The 20663-nt window shown below is 46.5% G+C and overlaps 1 protein-coding gene across 1 annotated transcript; it reads right to left on the bottom strand.

Annotated features, from left to right (window-relative positions):
• Positions 1-1925: 1925 nt before the first annotated feature.
• LOC117192547 (kinesin-like protein KIF13A) lies at positions 1926-19129 on the bottom strand. The gene is given in 17 exon segments (XM_033397245.1): positions 1926-3589; positions 3662-3976; positions 4034-4648; positions 4715-5125; positions 6849-6953; positions 7023-7125; positions 7933-8078; positions 8139-9801; positions 9950-9991; positions 10109-10248; positions 10251-10422; positions 10479-11051; positions 11111-11687; positions 11755-12271; positions 12333-12496; positions 12619-12706; positions 18025-19129. Coding segments are annotated over 17 exon segments (5754 nt in total). The 5' UTR covers positions 18080-19129; the 3' UTR covers positions 1926-3521.
• Positions 19130-20663: the final 1534 nt, after the last annotated feature.

Genomic DNA, 20663 nt, shown 5'->3' with positions numbered 1-20663 from the left:
GAGAATGACCATATCTTTAAGACTGCGGAATCTGAATTGGATCGTATTATTATTATAGCCAGCATCAAGAAAACAATTTCATTCTTTCTCGCTCTGTCTCTCTCTAACACACAGGTTTCATGGTCGGTTTTGCCAATTGCAAAATATGAGTTCAAGGATCTCAGAACCCATAAGAGCTAGAGCAACCAAATTTGGTATCCACACTCCTAATATATCGGACCGAGACGAGTTTGTTTAAAAATTTCGCCACACCCCCTTCCGCCCCCGCAAAGGACGAAAATCTGGGGCATCCACAAATCTCAGAGACTATTAAGGCTAGAGTAACCAAATTTAGTATCCGCACTCCTGTTAGATCTCACTATAAAATGTATATCTCAAAATTTCGTCCCACCCCCTTCCGCCCACACAAAGGACGAACATCCACAATATTGCAGATTCGAGAAAACTAAAAACGCAGAATCATAGATAACGACCATATCTATCTCATTGCTGAATCTGGATCAGATCGGATCATTTTTGTAGCCATAAGCAAGAAATCAATTTGCAGTGGCTACGCAGCGCCCGACGTCACGCTCAGACTGATTTTCTGTCTCTCTCGCACGCACTCTTTGTCGTGTCGTTCAATATTAGCGGCGTCTGCCGGAGGAGAGCCATACTGACTAAGTATCGGGTATAACTGTAGAGTTGCGGTGTCCGCAGCAACTCACAACGTTCCCCCTCGTTTTCATTGATTTTGTCAGTATTAATGCCCCACTATGTACATATTGTACATACACTCATGTGGCACGTGGCTGGGTGCAACAATTAAACCATATGGAGAGTGCTCAACAGAATAAAACTGCGGCGTCTACGAATCGCACACACATACACCCATTTGCCCCTTCAGTGGCTGTAGTCTGGGAGCGGACGAAACTAGACGAGACGAGACCCCTTTCTCAAGGAGCCTCTCAACTTTGGCTGGCCAAAGATTTAGTTTAGTTCGTACGTTAGGATTATCATTGGTAAATATTTATCATAGTATGTATATATTTGTATTCATGAATATCCATGTAATTGTAAGTATACAATGGAGTTGTATCTTGCTCTTCTCTTGAATTTTTAATTTTGGACGTATTTTCAAGTATATTTTTTTGGTAGTGTAGTTGATTCTCTCATCTATACGCAACTAGAAAACACAGTTTCGAAAATATATATGTACCTAATGTATATGCATGCATTTATATAGTATATGTATATGTGTATATACTTATGTATATGTTTTTACTACTGGATGAATGGCTGTAGTTCTTCCAGTTGGATGTTTCAACGTTTGATCTCAAGCATCTCTGCATTCCTGTTGGATTTTAGTATCACTTTGGTTTTGGTTTCGGTTTTGGTTTTGCTTTCGCTTTGGTTTCTAAGTGTAAATCGCTTGTTATTGTGTTTTAAATTGCAATTTATCTCAGACTCAGTTTGGAGTGTCTTGGATGTTGGTTGGTTGGATGGATGGATGGATACAATTATTGCTTCACTTCATCTTGCTTTCTTGGACAAACACAAGCTTCGTTCGCAGTGTTCGGTGTTCAGTTAATGTTACGTAATAACGCTTCACAAACATAGTCGCACAACCTTCAACAATGATAAATATGTATGTATGTACATATGTACAACGAAAAGTTCCTAACACCTAGGATATTGCACATACCGGGATAAGGTAAGAACGTAAGAAAAATCATAAAATAATAAGGTACATATATGATAAAATCAATTTTATACTTATATATGTATATGTATATGTATAAAGAGGAAATTATAAATACATCACATCAAAATAATACAATTTACACATGTATTTACTACGTTAGTGCGAAGCTTCTTAATCGGCGACTAAGATCAAAGATGGGATCCATCTTACGATGCCTCGCGATAGCAGCGACGCAGCATTATAGAATATGTCGCTTTAATTATTACTAACATTGTAATCCGGTAGTCTGTTCTGTATATAAATGCGCTTAACAGAATGTGAGCCCGGGGAATAGGAAAGAAAGTAGAATATACGTGTATACAAGAAAATATTGCATGATCTTAAAGTTATAAATATATACAAATGATCTCATAAATTTCATATACATATATATATAGTCAATAACAATTAAAAATATAAGCTCATCATAAACCATGTGAGGACCCATACTGGGAGCCTCACATAGTAACGAGAGTTAATTGATTAAGAAGACAACCTGAAAATATAAGACATCGCAATGGAGCGAGATTTGTATCAGTCAAAATCATCTTCTATGTTAGTAAATAAGCTAGTTAATTTTTGCATAGCCGAAATCCCGCCAAACGGCCAGCTCACACAGAATAGCCGCAAAGAGAACAGCGAAGAGAGAGCCACGCTCAGCCGGCAACAGAGCAGATCTCTTTCGAGAAAATCCCGTTGGCCCGAAAACGAGCGCCAGGCGTGGTGAGGGCGTCGAGCGACCGTGGCGAGAGCGGGAGTCGATTTTCGGAAGCGAGCAAAGACGGAACGCCGCGGAGTGACTAGAAAAGCAAGAAAAAGTGTTGAACGGCCGGGCGCCTAAGAAGTGGAGGAAGCATGGACGAGCTGCAGGAGCACAGACGCCGGATCCGCGGGTGAGCTGGCCGATGGCCAAGGTAGCGGTAGAAGTAGAAGGGAGTGCGAGGGAAACCAGGCCAATAAAACTTCGATCATATGACTAAGAATTCTTTTGCTTCCATTTGCTTTCCCCGGTCGGACCACCGACTGCGGTCCCCTTCCCCTTCCGTTTTCCTGACTGTTTTCGGTCCCGCTCCCGCTCTGACTCTGGCAACAGGGTTTTACCCTGCTGGAGTGAGAAGTGGTACGCGTTTCGGCGGGTGCGCCGCCCCTTCCTTTTTTTCTTGGTCCCTACGCTCCCGCTCTGACTCTGGCAACAGGGTTTTACCCTGCTGTAGTGAGAAGCGGTATGCGTTCTCTTCCTTTCCTCCTCCTCACCGGACCCGCGGCTCACCTCGACCTTGGCAACAGGAGTTTTTACCCTGCTGGTGTCGGGGTGTGCAGCGTCCCTGGTGAGTTTCGTGCCGGCCGGCTCAACGCGAGCGCCCTGCCTGGCTTAGTTTAGTTTAGCTAGATTAGTATTTAGTTCTGTTCTGCTGTAGACACCGCCTTAAACTACTTAGAGAAGCGCGAGGGTTAAGTGTACCGCATTTCATTTGCGGCGTGGTGAGAGAATAGTTAAGTAAGCTAGTAAATGGTTGGCATGTGGATTATGCTCCGCATTGTTCGTTGCTGGACGACCTTGTCATCATCTTCGTAATCGACATTATCCGTCATCGTTTGTCATTGTTGGTTGGCAGCCTTAGAAGGCCGTCGAGCGTCGATTGGCATAGCACTTTTTGCCATGACTGTTCGCATCTGCAGCGCTGCTGGTTGCACGCAATCTGTGGCAGGTCGTTGGCTGGCTGAGAGCGCAGGTGACCAGCGTCGATTGTCTGCAATTAGTCCAACGCTGCAGCTGATGCGAACACTTTGGGTACGATCATTTGCGCGCCGACACATTTAGCGAGTCGCCACGGCTCTTGGAGCGTGTCATCGAGCTGCTCATTTCTAAACGGGGCGAAGGCGAACCAAAAACCATAAATTAAAAACTGCCTCACTCCAATGTTATCCACGACTCACCTTTGCCGATGCTGTTGCTCTTCTCGGCGGCTTTGTAGGCTCTCATCGCCTTGCCGCGCTTGTCCAGCTGCAGCTTGTCAGGTCGCACAAACTTGCCGTACTTTGGCCTGCACTGGAAATACTGTATGCCCTCCATGGTGCCATCGTTTTTGCCTGTAGGCGTGTCCAGTTCCACGCCAATCCAGGCTCCAGCCTGAAAGTGTGTCGTGCCCACATACCGTATGACGCCGCTGGCGTTGGACGGGCGGATCAGCACCGACTCACCCACCACAATCCAATCGGGCAGCGTCAGATGCACCATATCCTTGCCATCGTCTGCAAATGTACGTGCCACGTGAATAGTCAAGTTAGCGATTGAATTGGCATGCTTACCCTCGACTTCTGTGCTGCTGGACATAATGCTGGGGTCCATGTGCGCTGCCAGGCCTTCCATTTTGGCCACCGAGGCACGCTGGTTGGTGCGTGCCGTTTGGCTTGTGCTGTTGCAGTTGTTATTGTTATTGTTGCTATTGCCAATGTTGTTCGGTGGCTGCGTATTGGACTTTTTGCGCCGCATCACTTTGCCAGCCGGCAGTTCTTCTCTGACGATGCCATCGCCCTCAAGGTTCTGCTCTGAAATGTTGTGTGTGGCCTCGTCCAGCGATTGATTGCCGTTCTGATTGTCTGTGGAAAGTTCCTGTCTCTGCTCTGACTCATCTTCCACTACCTCCTGAAGTTCTTCATCGGGCGCATGCTGTGGCTCCTCCTTGACAATGCTATCGTTGTTGTTGTTGTTTATTTTATTTTTGGGCACCTGCTCGCACTCATCATCACTTTGGCCGGCTTCCTTCGACTCTGGCTGCTCCAGGGGGTGTGTGAACGCCTCCCGCAGCGTCTTAGCTTGGGGCTCGACTGTCTTTTGTGTTTTGGCTTTAGGCATGTCCTTGAGGAAGGGGTTGACTCGAGCCTGACGGTTTGGTGGCGAATTTGAATTGACGCGATCCAAATCTGTAGGATAGTAGGAAAAGATGAGACGATTGTTGTTATTCTGATTTGTTTGCCATCTGGATTTACCTGGAGTCTCGTCAATGCTCATGGAACGCATGGAAGTTATGTCCTCGTTGCTCAGATTATTACAGGAAACGGCCTGGGAGCCATAGCCACTGCTGGTGGACGAGCTCATGCTGAGCGTGGCCAGACCTGTCAAGTGCTTCATATTCGCATTGGCGCTCGACGTGTAGCTCAAGTAGTTGTTGCTCGAGTGGCTGCTGACATCCATGAACGAGTCCATGGTCTTGGACGCCGTGAGGCGTGACCGCTTGGCCAGGCTCCTGTTCTGCTGGCGCTCCTGCTCATACTCTGCGGCATATTCCGAGTCGCTGTAGCTGTCCTCGGGCTCCTCATCGAGCGATCGATGTCCACCCAGGGGCTCCTCATGCAGCGTGGTCATGCGCATACCCAGCAGCTTGCTGGTGGCCGGCGATGCTGTGGACACAAGTCATTCAAGACAGATTAGCAATCTCTACGATTCTCAGCGAGAACAGTGCTAGACTTAGAGCTAGACAAACCACATACGTTTCGTTGGCGCAATTCTCAATGTGTTCAAGTTCAAATTGAGATTCAAAAACGTTGGACGCGCTGCATTCCACATTGGGGCGGGGAAGATAATGGGTATGTTTAATGTTTAGTTACAATGCAATATACAGACTTCGATGACTGATCACTCTAGCCCGAGCTGCGACTAGCTCGCACCTCGAGGAACACTAACAAAGATAATGATTGCTCTAGGGTCTAGGATAAGAGTGCAAAATGCTACAGATACGCGGTTCGTGCTCAAATCTCGTGCGGTGTGCGTGGCTGCTGAGTGGCAGTGTGCTGTGAGCGCCAGATTGTGTGGGTTGGCTGGAATGGAATGACCAAGTGATTGATGCATGTACAACTGGTGGTGACGACAATGGCACGAGTGATTGAATGGGAGAGAGAGAGTCTTGTGGGGGTATGGTATGATTGAAAGAAGGAGTTACCAGCAAGCGAACACTAACACAAAACTACATTTAAACATGGACTAAATATGGACTGGGACTCCCAACCTCCCCTCTTGGACTGAAATAATAGGCTTATGTCCATGGATGGGTATGAGATGGTAGGTGTTTCCGTGGCGGTGTCTGTGTCTGTGTGGATGGGCGTGAAGACAGACAAACTGAAACTGAAACTCAACTCAACTAACAATCTTACAATGAACATCAGTCAAGAATACACTTTGAATTTGATTTGGGCATAAGTACGGCCTTTACCTGACAGCAGAGATATAGAGCCTGTTGGCCGTTGAATTTCATTTATATTACGATATAGATTGGAGACACAGAAAAGAATTTTACAAAGTGAGAAACCATACGATAAATACGAGAAGAGAAGAGAGGAGAAGCAATGTGGACTGGATTCTGGATGGATGGCTTTGCGGCTCGTGTACTCGTCGTATGCATGTCAATTTATATGATAAGCAATTAAATGTGGCAGGAAAGAACAGAAAAAACAGTCGGGTGCGTCAATAATAAGAATTGCTCGAATCTTCAGATCGAGTTGATGCTATTGCTGTTGATCTGTTGCTATTGATGTTGCTATTGCTGCTGCAGGTGTTGCATCGAAGCAAAAAGTCAAACAAATTACGATTCAGAAGTTGTGACAAAGCAATGCAATGCGAGAATTCGCAGAATTAAGAAGTTGCTCTTTGGCAGGAAGTAGGAAAGCATAAGCAAGCATAACAAAAACCGGTTCGAAGCGTGTGCGGGTGAGCACAGAATCATTCGGTAAATGATTTATCTTGTTGCCAGTGGGATAGTATGATTTGATTTTTACTAAATACTAGTTCAAGTCAAGTACTACTACAAGTAACGTAACAGTTAACAGATTGTATATACGAAGAAGGAGAACTAGCAGTTTCCAAAATTACGGATTATATAGGTAGTCGATAGGTAGTGCAATCGAAGTTCAAAAAAAGATAAATCCCTTGCTCTAGAGCACGCCTGCAACTAGGTCGCACGCTGCGTTTCGCATAATGAATATGCAGTACATATTAAGTGGATATATAATTTGATTATATGGATTAAAGTACGTAAACATTGTTTTTCGAAAGGTTGTTCAAAAGGTGTCATTATGGTGTGGTAGTCGGTGGATTCAGACAAATCAATTTCTTGCAGGCAATACCCACCAATGCCGAAGGCTTTTCCAGGCGACTCCTCGCTGCTGCCCTTGCCGCCGAAGCTGTGCCGGTTGCGTATGACTCCGTTGCCGGATCCTCCCCCTCCGCTGTGAACTGCAGTCGAGAGAATTGGGTTGGTTTCCAATGATCTAAAGAATGCTTGAATTCTATGCTTGGGCTCACCTGGCGTAAACTTATTGCCCAGGGCACTGTTCTTGAGATCGGCAAAGGACTCGGAGCGTCCCACATTCAGCAGCGACTCCATCGACGCATCGAAGCGCATTATCTGCGTGAGTTTATTCATGAGTTTCTTGCATCATAAATTTCATATGCAAACGTTTTTTTTTTGTTTTGTTTTTTTTGCAACAAATGTTATTCAGTATGATGAAACAAATTTATTAAAAACCAAAAAGAAACCAAAATGAAAATGAAAATAAAAATCAAAATCAAAAATGACGACAAACTTTACAAAAATGGCAAACTGAAGAGCGCAGAGAGAGAGAGAGAGTTCTGGAACCCAGTTGAATGATTCAAGAGGTGAAAGAGGAACGTAACAGAAGAACAGAAGAAGACAACGTCTACAAAAAGCACATTTACGGTAGTGGGTGCTCAGGATGATGGAAGGATAGAGGAAGAGGTGAAGTGGAAAAAGTGGATACAAGTTACTTACACTCCCGCTATTGGTGGTGTCTTTGACCGCCTATGTGCGCAGTGGGAAGCGTTTGGGCATAGCACACATACACATCACAGACATAACGGCAGAGATAGTACCAATACACACGCACGCACATACACACAGATATCAGAAAAAAGTGCGCGCCGAATTTGGTATTTGGTATTTGGTTTTTGTTTTTGGTGGTTAATCATAATTATTTTTGGTTTTTTGGGTTAGTTTTTGTGAAAGCGCATAGAAGAATGTGAAAAGAGAAAGAATTTGCGTTTTAGTCAAATGTTTTTGGTTAATTTAGCACGTGGCGAGTGTGGCAAGTGAGTGAGTTAGTGAGTGTAAGTGGAAGTGGAAGCGTAAGGCGGCAGCAACGGCAGCGACGACATGATGAAACAGCGCAGCAGCAGCAGAAGCTGAATAGAATACCTGCGAGAAGTTCGGCACACTGACGGTCTTGCGCATGGACAGCGGCTGGCCATGGGCCGTCTCCAGCTCCTTGACAGCCACATTCTGCCGCAGCCGATCCAGGGTCAAAATGCTCTCCACTGCCGAAACGCCCCGGGTGTATTTCTCTGCAAAATTGGAGGATAGAGGGCTGGTTATGCTGACTAGGTATAATTGATTGGTCTCACCTATGTATGTCTCGCCATCGCTGGCCGAGCAATCGTCTCCGCTGGCCGCTAGCTGGGCGAGCGACTCGCGATCCTCGAGCTCTTCGGAGGCTTTCGGAATGTTGGAGACCACCTCGTAGGTAACGCCACTCTGCCAAATGGCGTTCTCGCCCCGCACAAGTCGGAACTTCTTGAGGCGATCCGTCAGCATCTGTCCTTTCTTGATGTTGATGCTGAGGCGCTTCCGCAGCACCAGATCCATGGGGGCAGGATGCGAGAGACGCACTGTGGTGCGCAGAATGAGATAGACACGTTCGTTGGCCTCAGTGACGCGGTTGAGGGCCTGGCTGTCGTGCATGGACGAGTCCCAGCTGGCCACACAGCACACGTCCTTGTCCAGATGCTGCAGGATCTGCAGCGTGTAGAATTTGTGGCCGTGCTCCTTGGAGAGAATGGAATTGATGCCCGCAATGGAGAGCTCGTCGTTGGTGTTCTGGGCGGACAGGTCGTCGCCGTTGAGGTTTAAGAAGAGCACGGGCACATGCGGCTCCATGCCAGATGGCGGCTCCCAGGAAGCAGGGGCTCCCGGTATGCCCGAACCGGGCGCCGGCACCAGCACTGCGTTGCGTTCCTCCGTCAGGGAGACCCACTGATGCACCAGGCTCAGCTCCCGCTCCCGCTCCTGCTCGTTCTTCTCCTCATTCTTGATCAGCATCTGGATCTGCTGGTCCAGGTACTGGCGACGACGTCCCAGCGCCTCGCTCCACTTCTCACGCAAGACGGTGAGATCTTCCTCCTGGTAGGAGTCGAGTGGCCGCTGCAGCCGCGAGCGAACCGTCACACTGCCAATAGCCACGTTCACAATCGACTGGCAGATAATGGGCAGCGTTCCCGAGTTTTGGACAGGCTTCACGCGCACATTGACCCGTCGCTGCTGACCCTGGCGCAGCTGGTAGATGCCACCGGTCAGAACCTCGTTGCGATTGGTCACTTCCACGGGCGAGTACTCGCCGCTGTCGTTCAGCTCGTGGATCTCCACCCAGAGCTCGATTTTGCGCGACAGCTCCGCCCAGCGGTCGACCAGGGAACGGGCCTTGGCCTGCTGCTGCTCCACGTCCCAGCCCTTGGTCCTGGAGAATCCGGCACTGCGATGGCCCCAGACCTCAATCGACAGGGCTCCCTCGATGCAGTGCTCGAGGAACTCCTCGTTGATGGTGACCGTAAAGTCCTTTGTGTGCTCGAACTTGAATACCATATTCTGATCGTGGGCCGTGGACTCGGCATTGATCACGGGCACCACCATCTCCTGGTGGCCCCAGAACGTGTACTGGCAGAACACAAAGTTGGAGAGGGACAGGGGCAGGCCTGTTGCGCACTTGATGGTGACGCGGCACGTGATCTGGTTGGAGGAGGGATCGACAGGGTCATCGTACTCGTCGCGCGAGTTCTCCGAGGACTCCGAGACTGACTCGCACATGCGGTCCTGCGGCATCTGGCCGGCTATGCGCTCCACCTCCACCTGCAGGCGTCCTGCCACCTCTCCCTGCTGGCTGATGATGGGCGTGTGGTAGTCCAGCTTGACGTCTTGGAAGAGCACCTCCAGGAATATGTTGGCCACGCCAATGAGATTGTGGTTCTCCTGCGACTCGTAGAACGGGTCCTGCGGCTTGGCATTGTCATCGTCCTACAAAAGGCAGAGCAAATAATAATTCGATTTCGTGTCGCAATCACACAATTTCACTGCCAAATAGTTTTTAGAACGGTGTGTGTGTGTGTGTGGTGTTCTTGTTTAGGGGTGATCTAGGGGTGTGGGGGTGTCGTGTCTTAATTACCTTGTCATCGTATTCATCGTCTGAGAATTGCTCTACAAGGGGCTGTACTCAGGGGTTAATTGAATGCGTGTGTAAATCGATACAATTATAAATGGTAAATGGTTAGTACAGAGCACACAGAGCGAGAGATGGATGGAGAGTAGAGCGAATTCAACATACCAATCCGTTGGGCACGCGCTCCTTGTGCTCCTGGTACATCTCTCGCATGTCGATCAGTTTGTTTTCCAGCTTCTCCATCGTCCATATTTGGCTGCCGGAATTTGTGCGCTTCACCAGAATCGCGGGCTCGCTAACAAAGGCCCCCGTCGTCTGTTGGGACTCAGATTGGCCGGCGGTATTTGCAGGGTGACCGAGAATTTGGTCTTCTTCTCCATTTCCTCGGCCAGGAAGTTGGCCTCTTGCACCAGGGAATTGGCTCGCATGATGTCCGTTTTCAGCTGTCCCAGCGAACGTCGGAACATTTCATCGCGCTCCTGAAAAAGATTCAAGGATTATCCAAGTCATACATCAGCCTAGGCGCCTGGCTTACCTGTGCCCACTTCTCGACCCGCATCTGGGAGGTCGGAGTATTCGGGGTTATCTTGCCCATGCGCAGCGGATCGTAGGGGGCATATGGGGCATAGGGGGTGCTGGGCGAGAGAATGTTGCGCAGTTGCTGGAACTGGCGTTCGTACTCCTGCCGCTGCTTCTCCAGCGCCACCTGCTTATCTTCCTCGTGCTGGCGCTCCAGGCGAGCAATGGCCGTCTGAATGGGGTCATTGCTCAGCTCGTTCTGCATAATCTCGTCGCGCGCAAAGTTGTAGTCGATCAACTGTGCCGGCGTCTGTGTCTCCGAGGCGCTCATGCTCGTGTTGTTGCTCTTTGGAGAGTTGACGCGGAAGAAATGATGATTGCCCCACAGGATGCGATCGCCGTTCTGGAGCGGAGTCTTCTCCACGGCCGCCGATCCGTTGACGAAGCAACGCGCTCCCTGGACCGGCTCCATATACAGCCCGCTGTCCTCAATGGTGATCACACAATGCTCCGGTTGAATGCCCAGCCCAGAGAGCTGTATATCGGGCTGTTGTCCGCTAATGCTGCGACCGCCAATCAGCGTCCGTTCCTGATCACAAAGAAAGCATAGTTTAGATCGGTTCTGCAAAGCATTTGAGTACCATTTACCTTTAGGTAGTAGACCAGCAGTTCGTTGAGGGACGGATCCGCATTCAAATTGACCAAATAGTACTTGTTCTTCTCCACCTTGATGCCGCTGGCCTGCACACTGATGCCCATTTTCTCCAGGGCCTGCTGTCGCTCGTTCTGGATGCGCTCCGTCTTGACCAGCTTCTCCTCCCAAGTCTGCGAGATCTGCTTCATTAGATTCTCGCTCTCGGCCAGTTTATCCTGCACATCGCCCACCGGCGATCCCGTGGCGTGCTTCAGCATGCTCCTCAGCGTCTCCACCTCGTGCCGCAGCTCCCGAATGATCCGGGCATTGGGATCTTCGTTGACCACGGCGTGGTTGACGATGCGCTTGGCCCGATCCGCATAGCGCAGCGTGGACAACGTCTCCTCGTAGTTGTCCGCCGACGGTGAGATTGTGGCCACCATTACGGTCCTGGAGTTGCCGCCCAGATTGTCCTTCAGCAGCCAGGTGAGCACAGAGTCCCGATAGGGCACAAATTTGTCGTTTCCATTGCGCTTGCCATTGGTCTGATCGGCCAGCTTGGAGATGACCAGGCCCAGCGTGGTCAGAGATCTGCAAGAGGTATAAAGATGATACAAATTGAGGTATAAACCAAGATTCTTGTCAACTTTTCACCCACTTGTTTATGTTGGAGCCCTCCTTGAGACGATCGCCGACAGCGCCCGTCTTCACGGCACGCTCGGAGCCTGCCAAGTCTACGAGAGACATCCGCGAAACCTTCTCCCCGCTGACGCCCGTTGCCTGATCCGTGAGTATCTGGGTGAGCACCACCGAGAAGACGGCATGGGAGCGCGACGACTCGGCATTCATGTTGGTGGCCGCCACCGTCCGGGATTTGTTGCCCTCGGTCATGAGGTTGTCGATGTCCTGGTAGGATGCCACGGCCAGCTGCGACAAACCATCGACATAGGGACCCATCACGTTGTGTTCGCGCACTTTGAGAGACTGCTTGTTTGGCTTCGGGTCGAGCAGATCGTGGACCTTCTCGTTGTAGATCTCCATGTAGGAGACTTCCACTTTGTACATCAGCTCGGGCGTTGACTTGTTGGCAATGGCCGAGAAGAGCTTATCACACAGGCGCGGTATAATGCCCTTGTTCTCCTGAGAGCCCATCATCGTGTAGGACTTACCGGACCCTGCAAGAATAACCAATTGATGAATCATCTTCTTGCCAACTACTGGCACTGGCCGTCCTACCTGTCTGGCCATAAGCGAATATGCACGCATTATAGCCCTGGAATGCATTGTCCAGTATATCACGTCCCACGCAATCGAACACCGTCTCCTGGGACGCGAAGTTGTCATCCTCCGGGTTCAACGAGTAGAAGCAATGATCGAATGCAAATGTCTTTGGTTGTTTTCTGTTTTAAGATTGTAAAGCAAAATATCATTAATCATAGATATACTGTATTTGTGATATCATTTTACTACATTATATTACTTATTATAGCATGCCTGATAAAGTTTTATTGGTATATTTTACCTTTCGATTTTCTCCAATGGTGGTGGATTCTGCAATATCGTCTGTTGTTTTTCCATTTCCACGATACATTTTGTACCCAATTCGATTTCTGCAAGTAGAGTCAAAGACTTTCAATGAATCTCGTTCCGGAATACATACTACAAACTATACTATAAATGTACTATATTCGTTGTGAATTATGTGTAAAATTGAGATAATACCCCCGTTATTCTCTCTCTTCTCTCCGTGGGGTGATAACAATTTCAAAATGGCAAAACAATTTCATTTTATATTTTCGCTGCACCCCATATAGGTACTTACATATATGTTCATATAGAGAGAGAGAGGGAGGCGATAAGTGAGTGTGGTGTGGAATACGTCCAATGCCACACACAACAAAAACTCAATGGAGGAGAACAGAACTTTTCAAATGATTGTAAGCAAAGCTCGAATAAAAAGGCAGAAAAACAGTTGCCCAACCAACCGGCGTTATAAATACAACAGCAACAATAAAACCATGATTCGATTAGATACTTCCTAAGACGAACTACGGATGCCCTTGACAGCTCTTTCCTATGAAGTAATCCAGTCTAAAATATGGGGGATAGAACAGAATCCAGGCAGAAGAAACAGAAACCCAACAAGAAATGACTTTTTACTGGACATTCCCCGGACAAAAAAAAAGTATGTACATTCCAGCTAATAAATTGTTGAAATATTTCAGCTGTGATGCCTCATCATGTCCTTCGCATGCTTCTTCCAGTCGAGAACGATTCGAAATGGCAGAGAGCAAATGCCAAAACAAACAAAGCAAAACATAGCCGTACCGTCGAAGCCCTGTGCCCAGACAGGCAGACACATTTCTAGCCCACACACTAGTGTTGGGTAAACATTGCTCATTTTGGTGAACATGTTCACTTGTTCTTTTTTAGTAAGTGAGTCAACTCACTCATATTGCTCACTTGCTCACTTGCTCTCTTAGATTGCTCAGTTACTCACTTGTTCACTTGCTCAGTTGTTCACTTGCTCAGTTGCTCAATTGCTCACTTGCTCAGTTGCTGACTTGCTCAGTTGTTCACTATTCCTGCACAGAACCCTAAGCACCACAGACTTTTACACAAATAAAATACGTTACATTTCAATATTAATCAAACATTTATAACTAAAAAAAAAAAAATGTGTATAACAAAAAAACAAACTTTTTATTTCCTTTCATAGGAATTCTTATACTAACATAAAAATAAGGAGATCCTTTCATAGGAATTTTTATACCAACATAAAAATAAGGAGATCCTTTCATAGGAATTCTTATACTAACTTAAAAAAAACTCGTTATCTTCATTTTAGCGCTATAAGAGAAAAAAATGTTAATCAAGCAAACAAGCAATCAAGTACAAATTATGTTGAACTCACTTCCGATTTACATGTTGTTATGCAAAAAAATTAAATTTTCAACGGTTGTTGACTTTAAAAGGGAGCGCCTTTTACGTATGGTTTCGCCTGCACTTGAAAATATGCGCTCGCATGGCACTGAGGTGGAGACTAAGCAGAGGCGCTTCAGCATATAGTTATAAAGTAGCGGGTATTGCGCTTTCCGCTGATTCCACCATACCAATGGATCATCTTTTCGGCTGATGTACTCCTCAGCCAGGTACTTATCCATTTCTCTTATGGATGCTGCCGTATTGTTGGTGGGTTGGCTTACTTGCTGAAAAGTGGTATCAAATTCAGCTCATATTGTGTCCTCTTCTTGTTTTTTGTTGCTTATAGCTTCTTGTGGAGGTTCAGGGAGTGACCGTATCGTTTGAGCCAATTTTTTGTTGATATCCGCTACTGACTTTTTAAAGGCCTCCGCAGATTTAAATGCGCGTCCTTTGAACCTGGTATCCAGAACAGTGCTCTCCGCATACAAAATATTAGCCTCGAAATCGTTAAACCTGCCGTCCATCTCGTTTATGATTTCATTGATTACTTCGAAGTGTTGGCACATCCTGTGCTAGTTTGAGGTCAGCCAACTTAAGCAGCGCTTGCATATCTTTAAGGTTTTTTAAGCCTGATGAGCTGCGATGAAAATATTCGCTTATACCTTTAGCTTTTCTGCGCACACTGCTCATTTTATCTAGAGCTTTTTGGCCAATTAGATTTAGGGTATGAGCAAAACACCGTGTATGACTCCAATTGCCGGTTCTAATAGCAAGAGCAATGTTGTGTGCATTATCGGATGCTATTGCTGCGACTTTGTTTTTGAGATCCCATTGAGCCCGTAATATAAAAAGTGTGAAGTAAACGCAAATATGAGCAAAGCTGCCAGATCGCAAAATGCCCTTTGAGGAGCAAAATTGCGCAAAAAGTGAGTAGAGAACAAGTGAGTAAAAATGAACCAGTGAGTAAAAATGAACAAGTGAACAACAAAGAACAAGTGAACAAAAAAGAACAAGTGAACAACAAAGAACAAGTGAACAAAAAAGAACAAGTGAACAACAAAGAGCAAGTGAAGAAAAAAGAACAAGTGAACAAAAAAGAACAAGTGAACAAAAAAGAACAAGTGAACAACAAAGAACAAGTGAACAAAAAAGAACAACTTGGAATGAACATGTTCAGTTGCTCACTTAAGTGAACAACTCTTTTTTGTTCACTCACTCATGAGAAACACAACACTACCACACACTCACATGTGCTGCACACATTTGTATCTACATACACGCGTCCTGGCGTGGCCTGGCCTTTGGTACTTCCGTTCCGGTTTACATTACAAAACGACACTGAGCCCAGAACGTGACAAGACATGGAAATGAGAGCCACAAAGGACTCGACTCTGCGAGTAGCACATTAAATAATACTATATATACATATACATATATGTAGCATATAGAATATCTCAGTAATTGCCGTTTGCCTTTTGCCGTTTACCGTCTGCCCCGTAACGAACGTAACGGAGGCGTGTCATAAATTATTTGATGGTCTCTCATTTGGTAGTTCTGGTCAGTTGAGTTTTGGTAACAGCCTGCCTGTCTGTCTGTCTCCCTGTCTATAACCTTAAAGTAGTCTCGATGATGATAAAGTTTTCTCTTGCCGTTGACCGTTGTTTGGCTATTGTCCATCCAATGTTTAAATTAACATCCAAACATCCACACACACAGACACACACATGCACACTCGCATTCACAGACATTGGCACGGTTCAAAACAGGTTAAGCTTTTTGGTAGTAATTCTGCTCCACTCTCCGCTGGTCAAAGCTGTGACTTCATTTTGACTCGTTTGAATCGGTCTTTGCCATTGGCTTTGATTGTGTGTGTGCTGGTGTCTCTGCGCTTGCGTTTGCTTTCGTTTTACGCTTTGCAGGCCCCTGCAGGAGGGGCCACCAGCTTCGGACATGGCCCAAATACGATGCCAAAGATTGACTAATGGCTGTATTACGGGCGCACACACTTCATGTGGAACATCCACCAGTCACACGTTTATCAGCTGAGATAACATTTCTGCACTGCTTATCGCAGACATTCTGGTGACTACGATTCCCGCATACAGTCACACAACTACACCTAATCAACCCGAATAACAAGCGAGCGACATGACAGGGAAACGGAGAGCAGGAAAACTAACCATGAAATTAATAAAAACATTATCAACGGGCGGGGAAGCTCTGCCACCATTCAAGCATCCACCATTGGCATCCAATCAATAAGTCCCTATTCATGCGAGAATCCGAGTGAACCTTGCCCCACACTGTGTCTGCTTCTGCTTCTGCCTATGCCATGCATGTGGCTGTGCCTGTGCCTGTGCCTGCCCGTCCCCAACAGTTTCTTCCTTCATTTCCGCTTTCGACCCGTGTGAGTCATGGATAAGCCAAATGAATGATCGGCGTTGACATTGGAAATGCTGACTGACACTGTTGTTGGTGTTGCTGTTGCCGTTGCTTGTTTTTCCACTTGCAACACTTCACCGCTGCAATGGGAGACACACAAAATTAGCTGGAAACGAAACGAAAATCGCTGTAAGTCACACAGGCTGCTGACAGGCCAGGGGCCAGGGCTCGGGGCCGTAGGTAGTCCGCTGCGCCTCTCTGGTATAAAATAAACGAGGGGGAACGTTGTGAGTTGCAGCGGACACCGCAACTCTACAGTTACTAAGTCGATACTAAGTCAGTCAGAAAATCAGTCTGAGCGTGACGTCGGGCGCTGCGTAGCCACTGCAAATTGATTTCTTGCTTTTGGCTACAAAAATGATCCGATCTGATCCAGATTCAGCAATCTGATAGATATGATCATTATCTATGATTCTGCGTTTTTAGTTTTCTCGTATCCTCAATATTGTGGATGCAACAGATTTTGTGGGGGCGGAAGGGGGTAGGGCGAAATTTTGAGATATACGATTTAAAGAGAGATCTAACAGGAGTGCGGATACCAAATTTGGTTACTCTAGCCTTAATAGTCTCTCAGATTTGTGAATATCCCCAGATTTTCATCCTTTGCGGGGGCGGAAGGGAGTGTGGCGAAATTTTGAAACAAACTCGTCTCGGTCCGATATATTAGGAGTCTGGATACCAAATTTGGTTGCTCTAGCTTTTATAGTCTCTGAGATCTAGTCTCTGACATTAGATCGCTAATGTTTTACTCTTAGCAAAGCCGGCTATGCTACGTGTGTGTTAGAGAAAGACAGGGCGAGAAAAAATGAAATTGTTTTCTTGATGCTGGCTATAATAATAATACGATCTTATTCAAATTCTGCAGTCTAAAAGATATGGTCATTCTCTACGATTCTGCGTTTTTGGTTTTCTCGTATCTTTAAAATTGTGGATGCCACAGATTTTCGTCCTTTGTGGGGGCGGAAGTGGGCGGGGCGAAGTTTTGAAATATTTTTGTAGCAGTGACATATCACAGAAGTCTGGATCCAAAACATCGTTGCTCTAGCTCTTATAGTCTTTGAGCACTAGGCGCTAATAGGGACGGACAGACGGACAGACAGACATGGCTCAATCGACTCGGCTATTGATGCTGATCAAGAATATATATACTTTATGGGGTCGGAAACGATTCTTTCTGGACGTTACACATATCCACTTTTACCACAAATCTAATATACCCCAATACTCATTTTGAGTATCGGGTATAAAAATTTGCTGTCGCAGCAGTGGAGGAAAAACGAAAACGAAACCGAAATTCAAAGGAAACGCCAAAGAGCCATGTAAATTTTGTAAGCCTAAAAAAACCGACCCTTGCTGCTGGCTGCTGGCTGGTGCCTGTTTGCATTATTGATTTAGAGAAGAGAGGAGCATTGACTGTGTGGCACTGCAGTCCCAGTACATGGGGCATTGTTCATTGCAAGGGAGCTGAGTTGTGGGGATACTGCTACGGCTTTACTGGTACAGCAGCTCCCGCAGAGCTAATCACAGATGGAGGCTTATGGCCAAGGGAAAATGTACTTACCGCGGCGATTGAAGGGTCGCACCCTTACAGCAACTTTGATCTTATCACTTGACATCGTGAAGGCTTCGAAGCTGGTGATGGATGTGGATGTTGATGCGGGCGAGGGAGTGATTCATGCACCACTCACTTGGCTCCGTTCGACGCCAGAGGGGGACTATACGGACGGCAGAGTTGGGTCTCCATTATTATGGATATTTTTGGCTGGTTTTGTTGTCCTCGGAGTCATGCGCACGCAATCTATAAGGCAGGTGGAAGTTGTAAGGCTCTAAGCGGACTAGCGCGGGGGGGGAGTGCGCCAAAATTGTGTGAGCTATTCAATTAGCGCCGCGCAGACAGACCCACATCCAACAATACATATATACGTCATGCGGGGGGTGGACTGTGTGTGTGTTTGCCTTTGCCTGTGCCTGGGGGGGGAGGCATATTTCCCTTTCATTCTTGACTTTCGTCATTCACTGCTTTGTTATTACTGCGCACAGACACATTCACACAACACACATGCGTTTCACTGTTGTGTGCTGACATTCTTTATATGTGCGCCGCGACGCACACTCAAATGTTTGCCCAAAATTAGTTAATTAAGATTATGATTCGAATGTCCTGTCCGATTTGTAGGTTCGTTTGTTTCGCAAACAAATGAATGTACCCTCAAATATAATTATCTTTTCGCACATGAACACACACTCTCTCACTCACACAATTACAGGTGCATAGTACACAGTGCACAGGTTGGGATGGCCTCCACACCACTCTCTTCTCCCCTCGCTCGCACAGTGGGTAGATCTAAAGTTTTTCGAGGCCCCTTTTAAATTGGCGAGCTGTAGGCAAAAGTAACGCCAGGTACCATTCCAGGGTACACCGCCCGCGCGAAAATTCTTGCCCGCAGCGTATGACTGTGCTGTGACTTCTTTGAAGAATCGATTTTTATGGCTCTTTTTTCCCGAAGCTAGACTTCTTTAGCTCTGCGCCGTTTCTTGTGTTCGCTTCGACTATTGCTCAACTGGCTACCGCACCTGCAATCCGACGTAGTTGCGTTTAATTTCACTTTAATTTTGTTTTTGTATATTGCGTTTTCATTTTTCGCGTCGTTAATCGTTTTTTGGGCAAAATTTTACAATGACCAGCCAGTGTGACCAGCAGACTTATCGATAAAATATACCGTCCGATCGTCAGAAATATACCGAAACATACAGTCTCATTAAAAAAATATACCGTAAATATACTGACGATTTCAAGTTCTATTTTACATATTCCTCGTTTGATCTGGCCTATCGTTCCCAGCTAGCTCACGGGTAGTCAGGGGTGCTTCCGACCCGATAAGCCAGGGGACGGATTGAACAAAACAAAAACAAACAAAAAACATACAAAACGAGGGGGAACGTTGTGAGTTGCTGCGGACACCGCAACTCTACAGTTATACACGATACTTAGTCAGTATGGCTCTCCTCCGGCAGACGCCGCTAATATTAAACGACACGACAAAGAGTGCGTGCGAGAGAGACAGAAAATCAGTCTGAGCGTGACGTCGGGCGCTGCGTAGCCAGTGCAAATTGATTTGTTCCTTTTGGGTATATAAATGATCCGATCTGATCCAGATTCAGCAATCTGATAGATATGGTCATTATTTATGATTCTGCGTTTTTAGTTTTCTCGAATCTGCAATATTGTGGATGCAACAGATTTTCGTCCTTTGTGGGGGCGGAAGGGGGTGGGGCGAAATTCTGAGATATACGATTTAAAGAGAGATCTAACAGGAGTGCGGATACCAAATTTGGTTACTCTAGCCTTAATAGTCTCTGAGATTTGTGGATGCCCCAGATTTTCGTCCTTTGCGGGGGCGGAAGGGGGTGTGGCAAAATTTGGACACGAAACGGTCAAGGTCCGATATCACAGGAGTGTGGATACCAAATTTGGTTGCTCTGGCTCTTATAGGTTCTGAGATCCTTGAACTCATATTTTGCAATTGGCAAAGCCGACCATGAAACCTGTCTGTTAGAGAGAGACAGAGCGAGAAAGAATGAAATTGTTTTCTTGATGCTGGCTATAATAATGATACGATCCAATTCAGATTCCGCAGTCTTAAAGATATGGTCATTCTCTACAATTCTACGTTTTTGGTTTTCTCATATCTTTAAAATTGTGGATGCCACAGATTTTCGTCCTTTGTGGGGCGGAAGTGGGCTTTGAAATATTTTTGTAGCAGTGACATATCACAGAAGTCTGGATCCAAAACATCGTTGCTCTAGCTCTTATAGTCTTTGAGCACTAGGCGCTGAAGGGGACGGACAGACGGACGGACGGACAGACGGACAGACAGACATGGCTCAATCGACTCGGCTATTGATGCTGATCAAGAATATATATACTTTATGGGGTCGGAAACGATTCCTTCTGGACGTTACACACATCCACTTTTACCACAAATCTAATATACCCTAATACTCATTTTGAGTATCGGGTATAAAAAACAAATCTAATTTATAGGGCAGACTTGTCCTCGTTGGCACTTTCGTCAGCGGGGATAGTTGGTTTCGTTATCCCTAGCAGGGTCCCACCCTCCCATGAGCGCCACCAATTTGCCAATTGCAAAATATGAGTTCAAGGATCTCAGAACCTATAAGAGCCAGAGCAACCAAATT

Source organism: Drosophila miranda (genome assembly GCF_003369915.1).
Source record: "Drosophila miranda strain MSH22 chromosome Y unlocalized genomic scaffold, D.miranda_PacBio2.1 Contig_Y2_pilon, whole genome shotgun sequence".
In the NCBI taxonomy this organism is placed as follows: domain Eukaryota; kingdom Metazoa; phylum Arthropoda; class Insecta; order Diptera; family Drosophilidae; genus Drosophila; species Drosophila miranda.
This window is presented reverse-complemented; position numbering and strand designations above follow the sequence as displayed.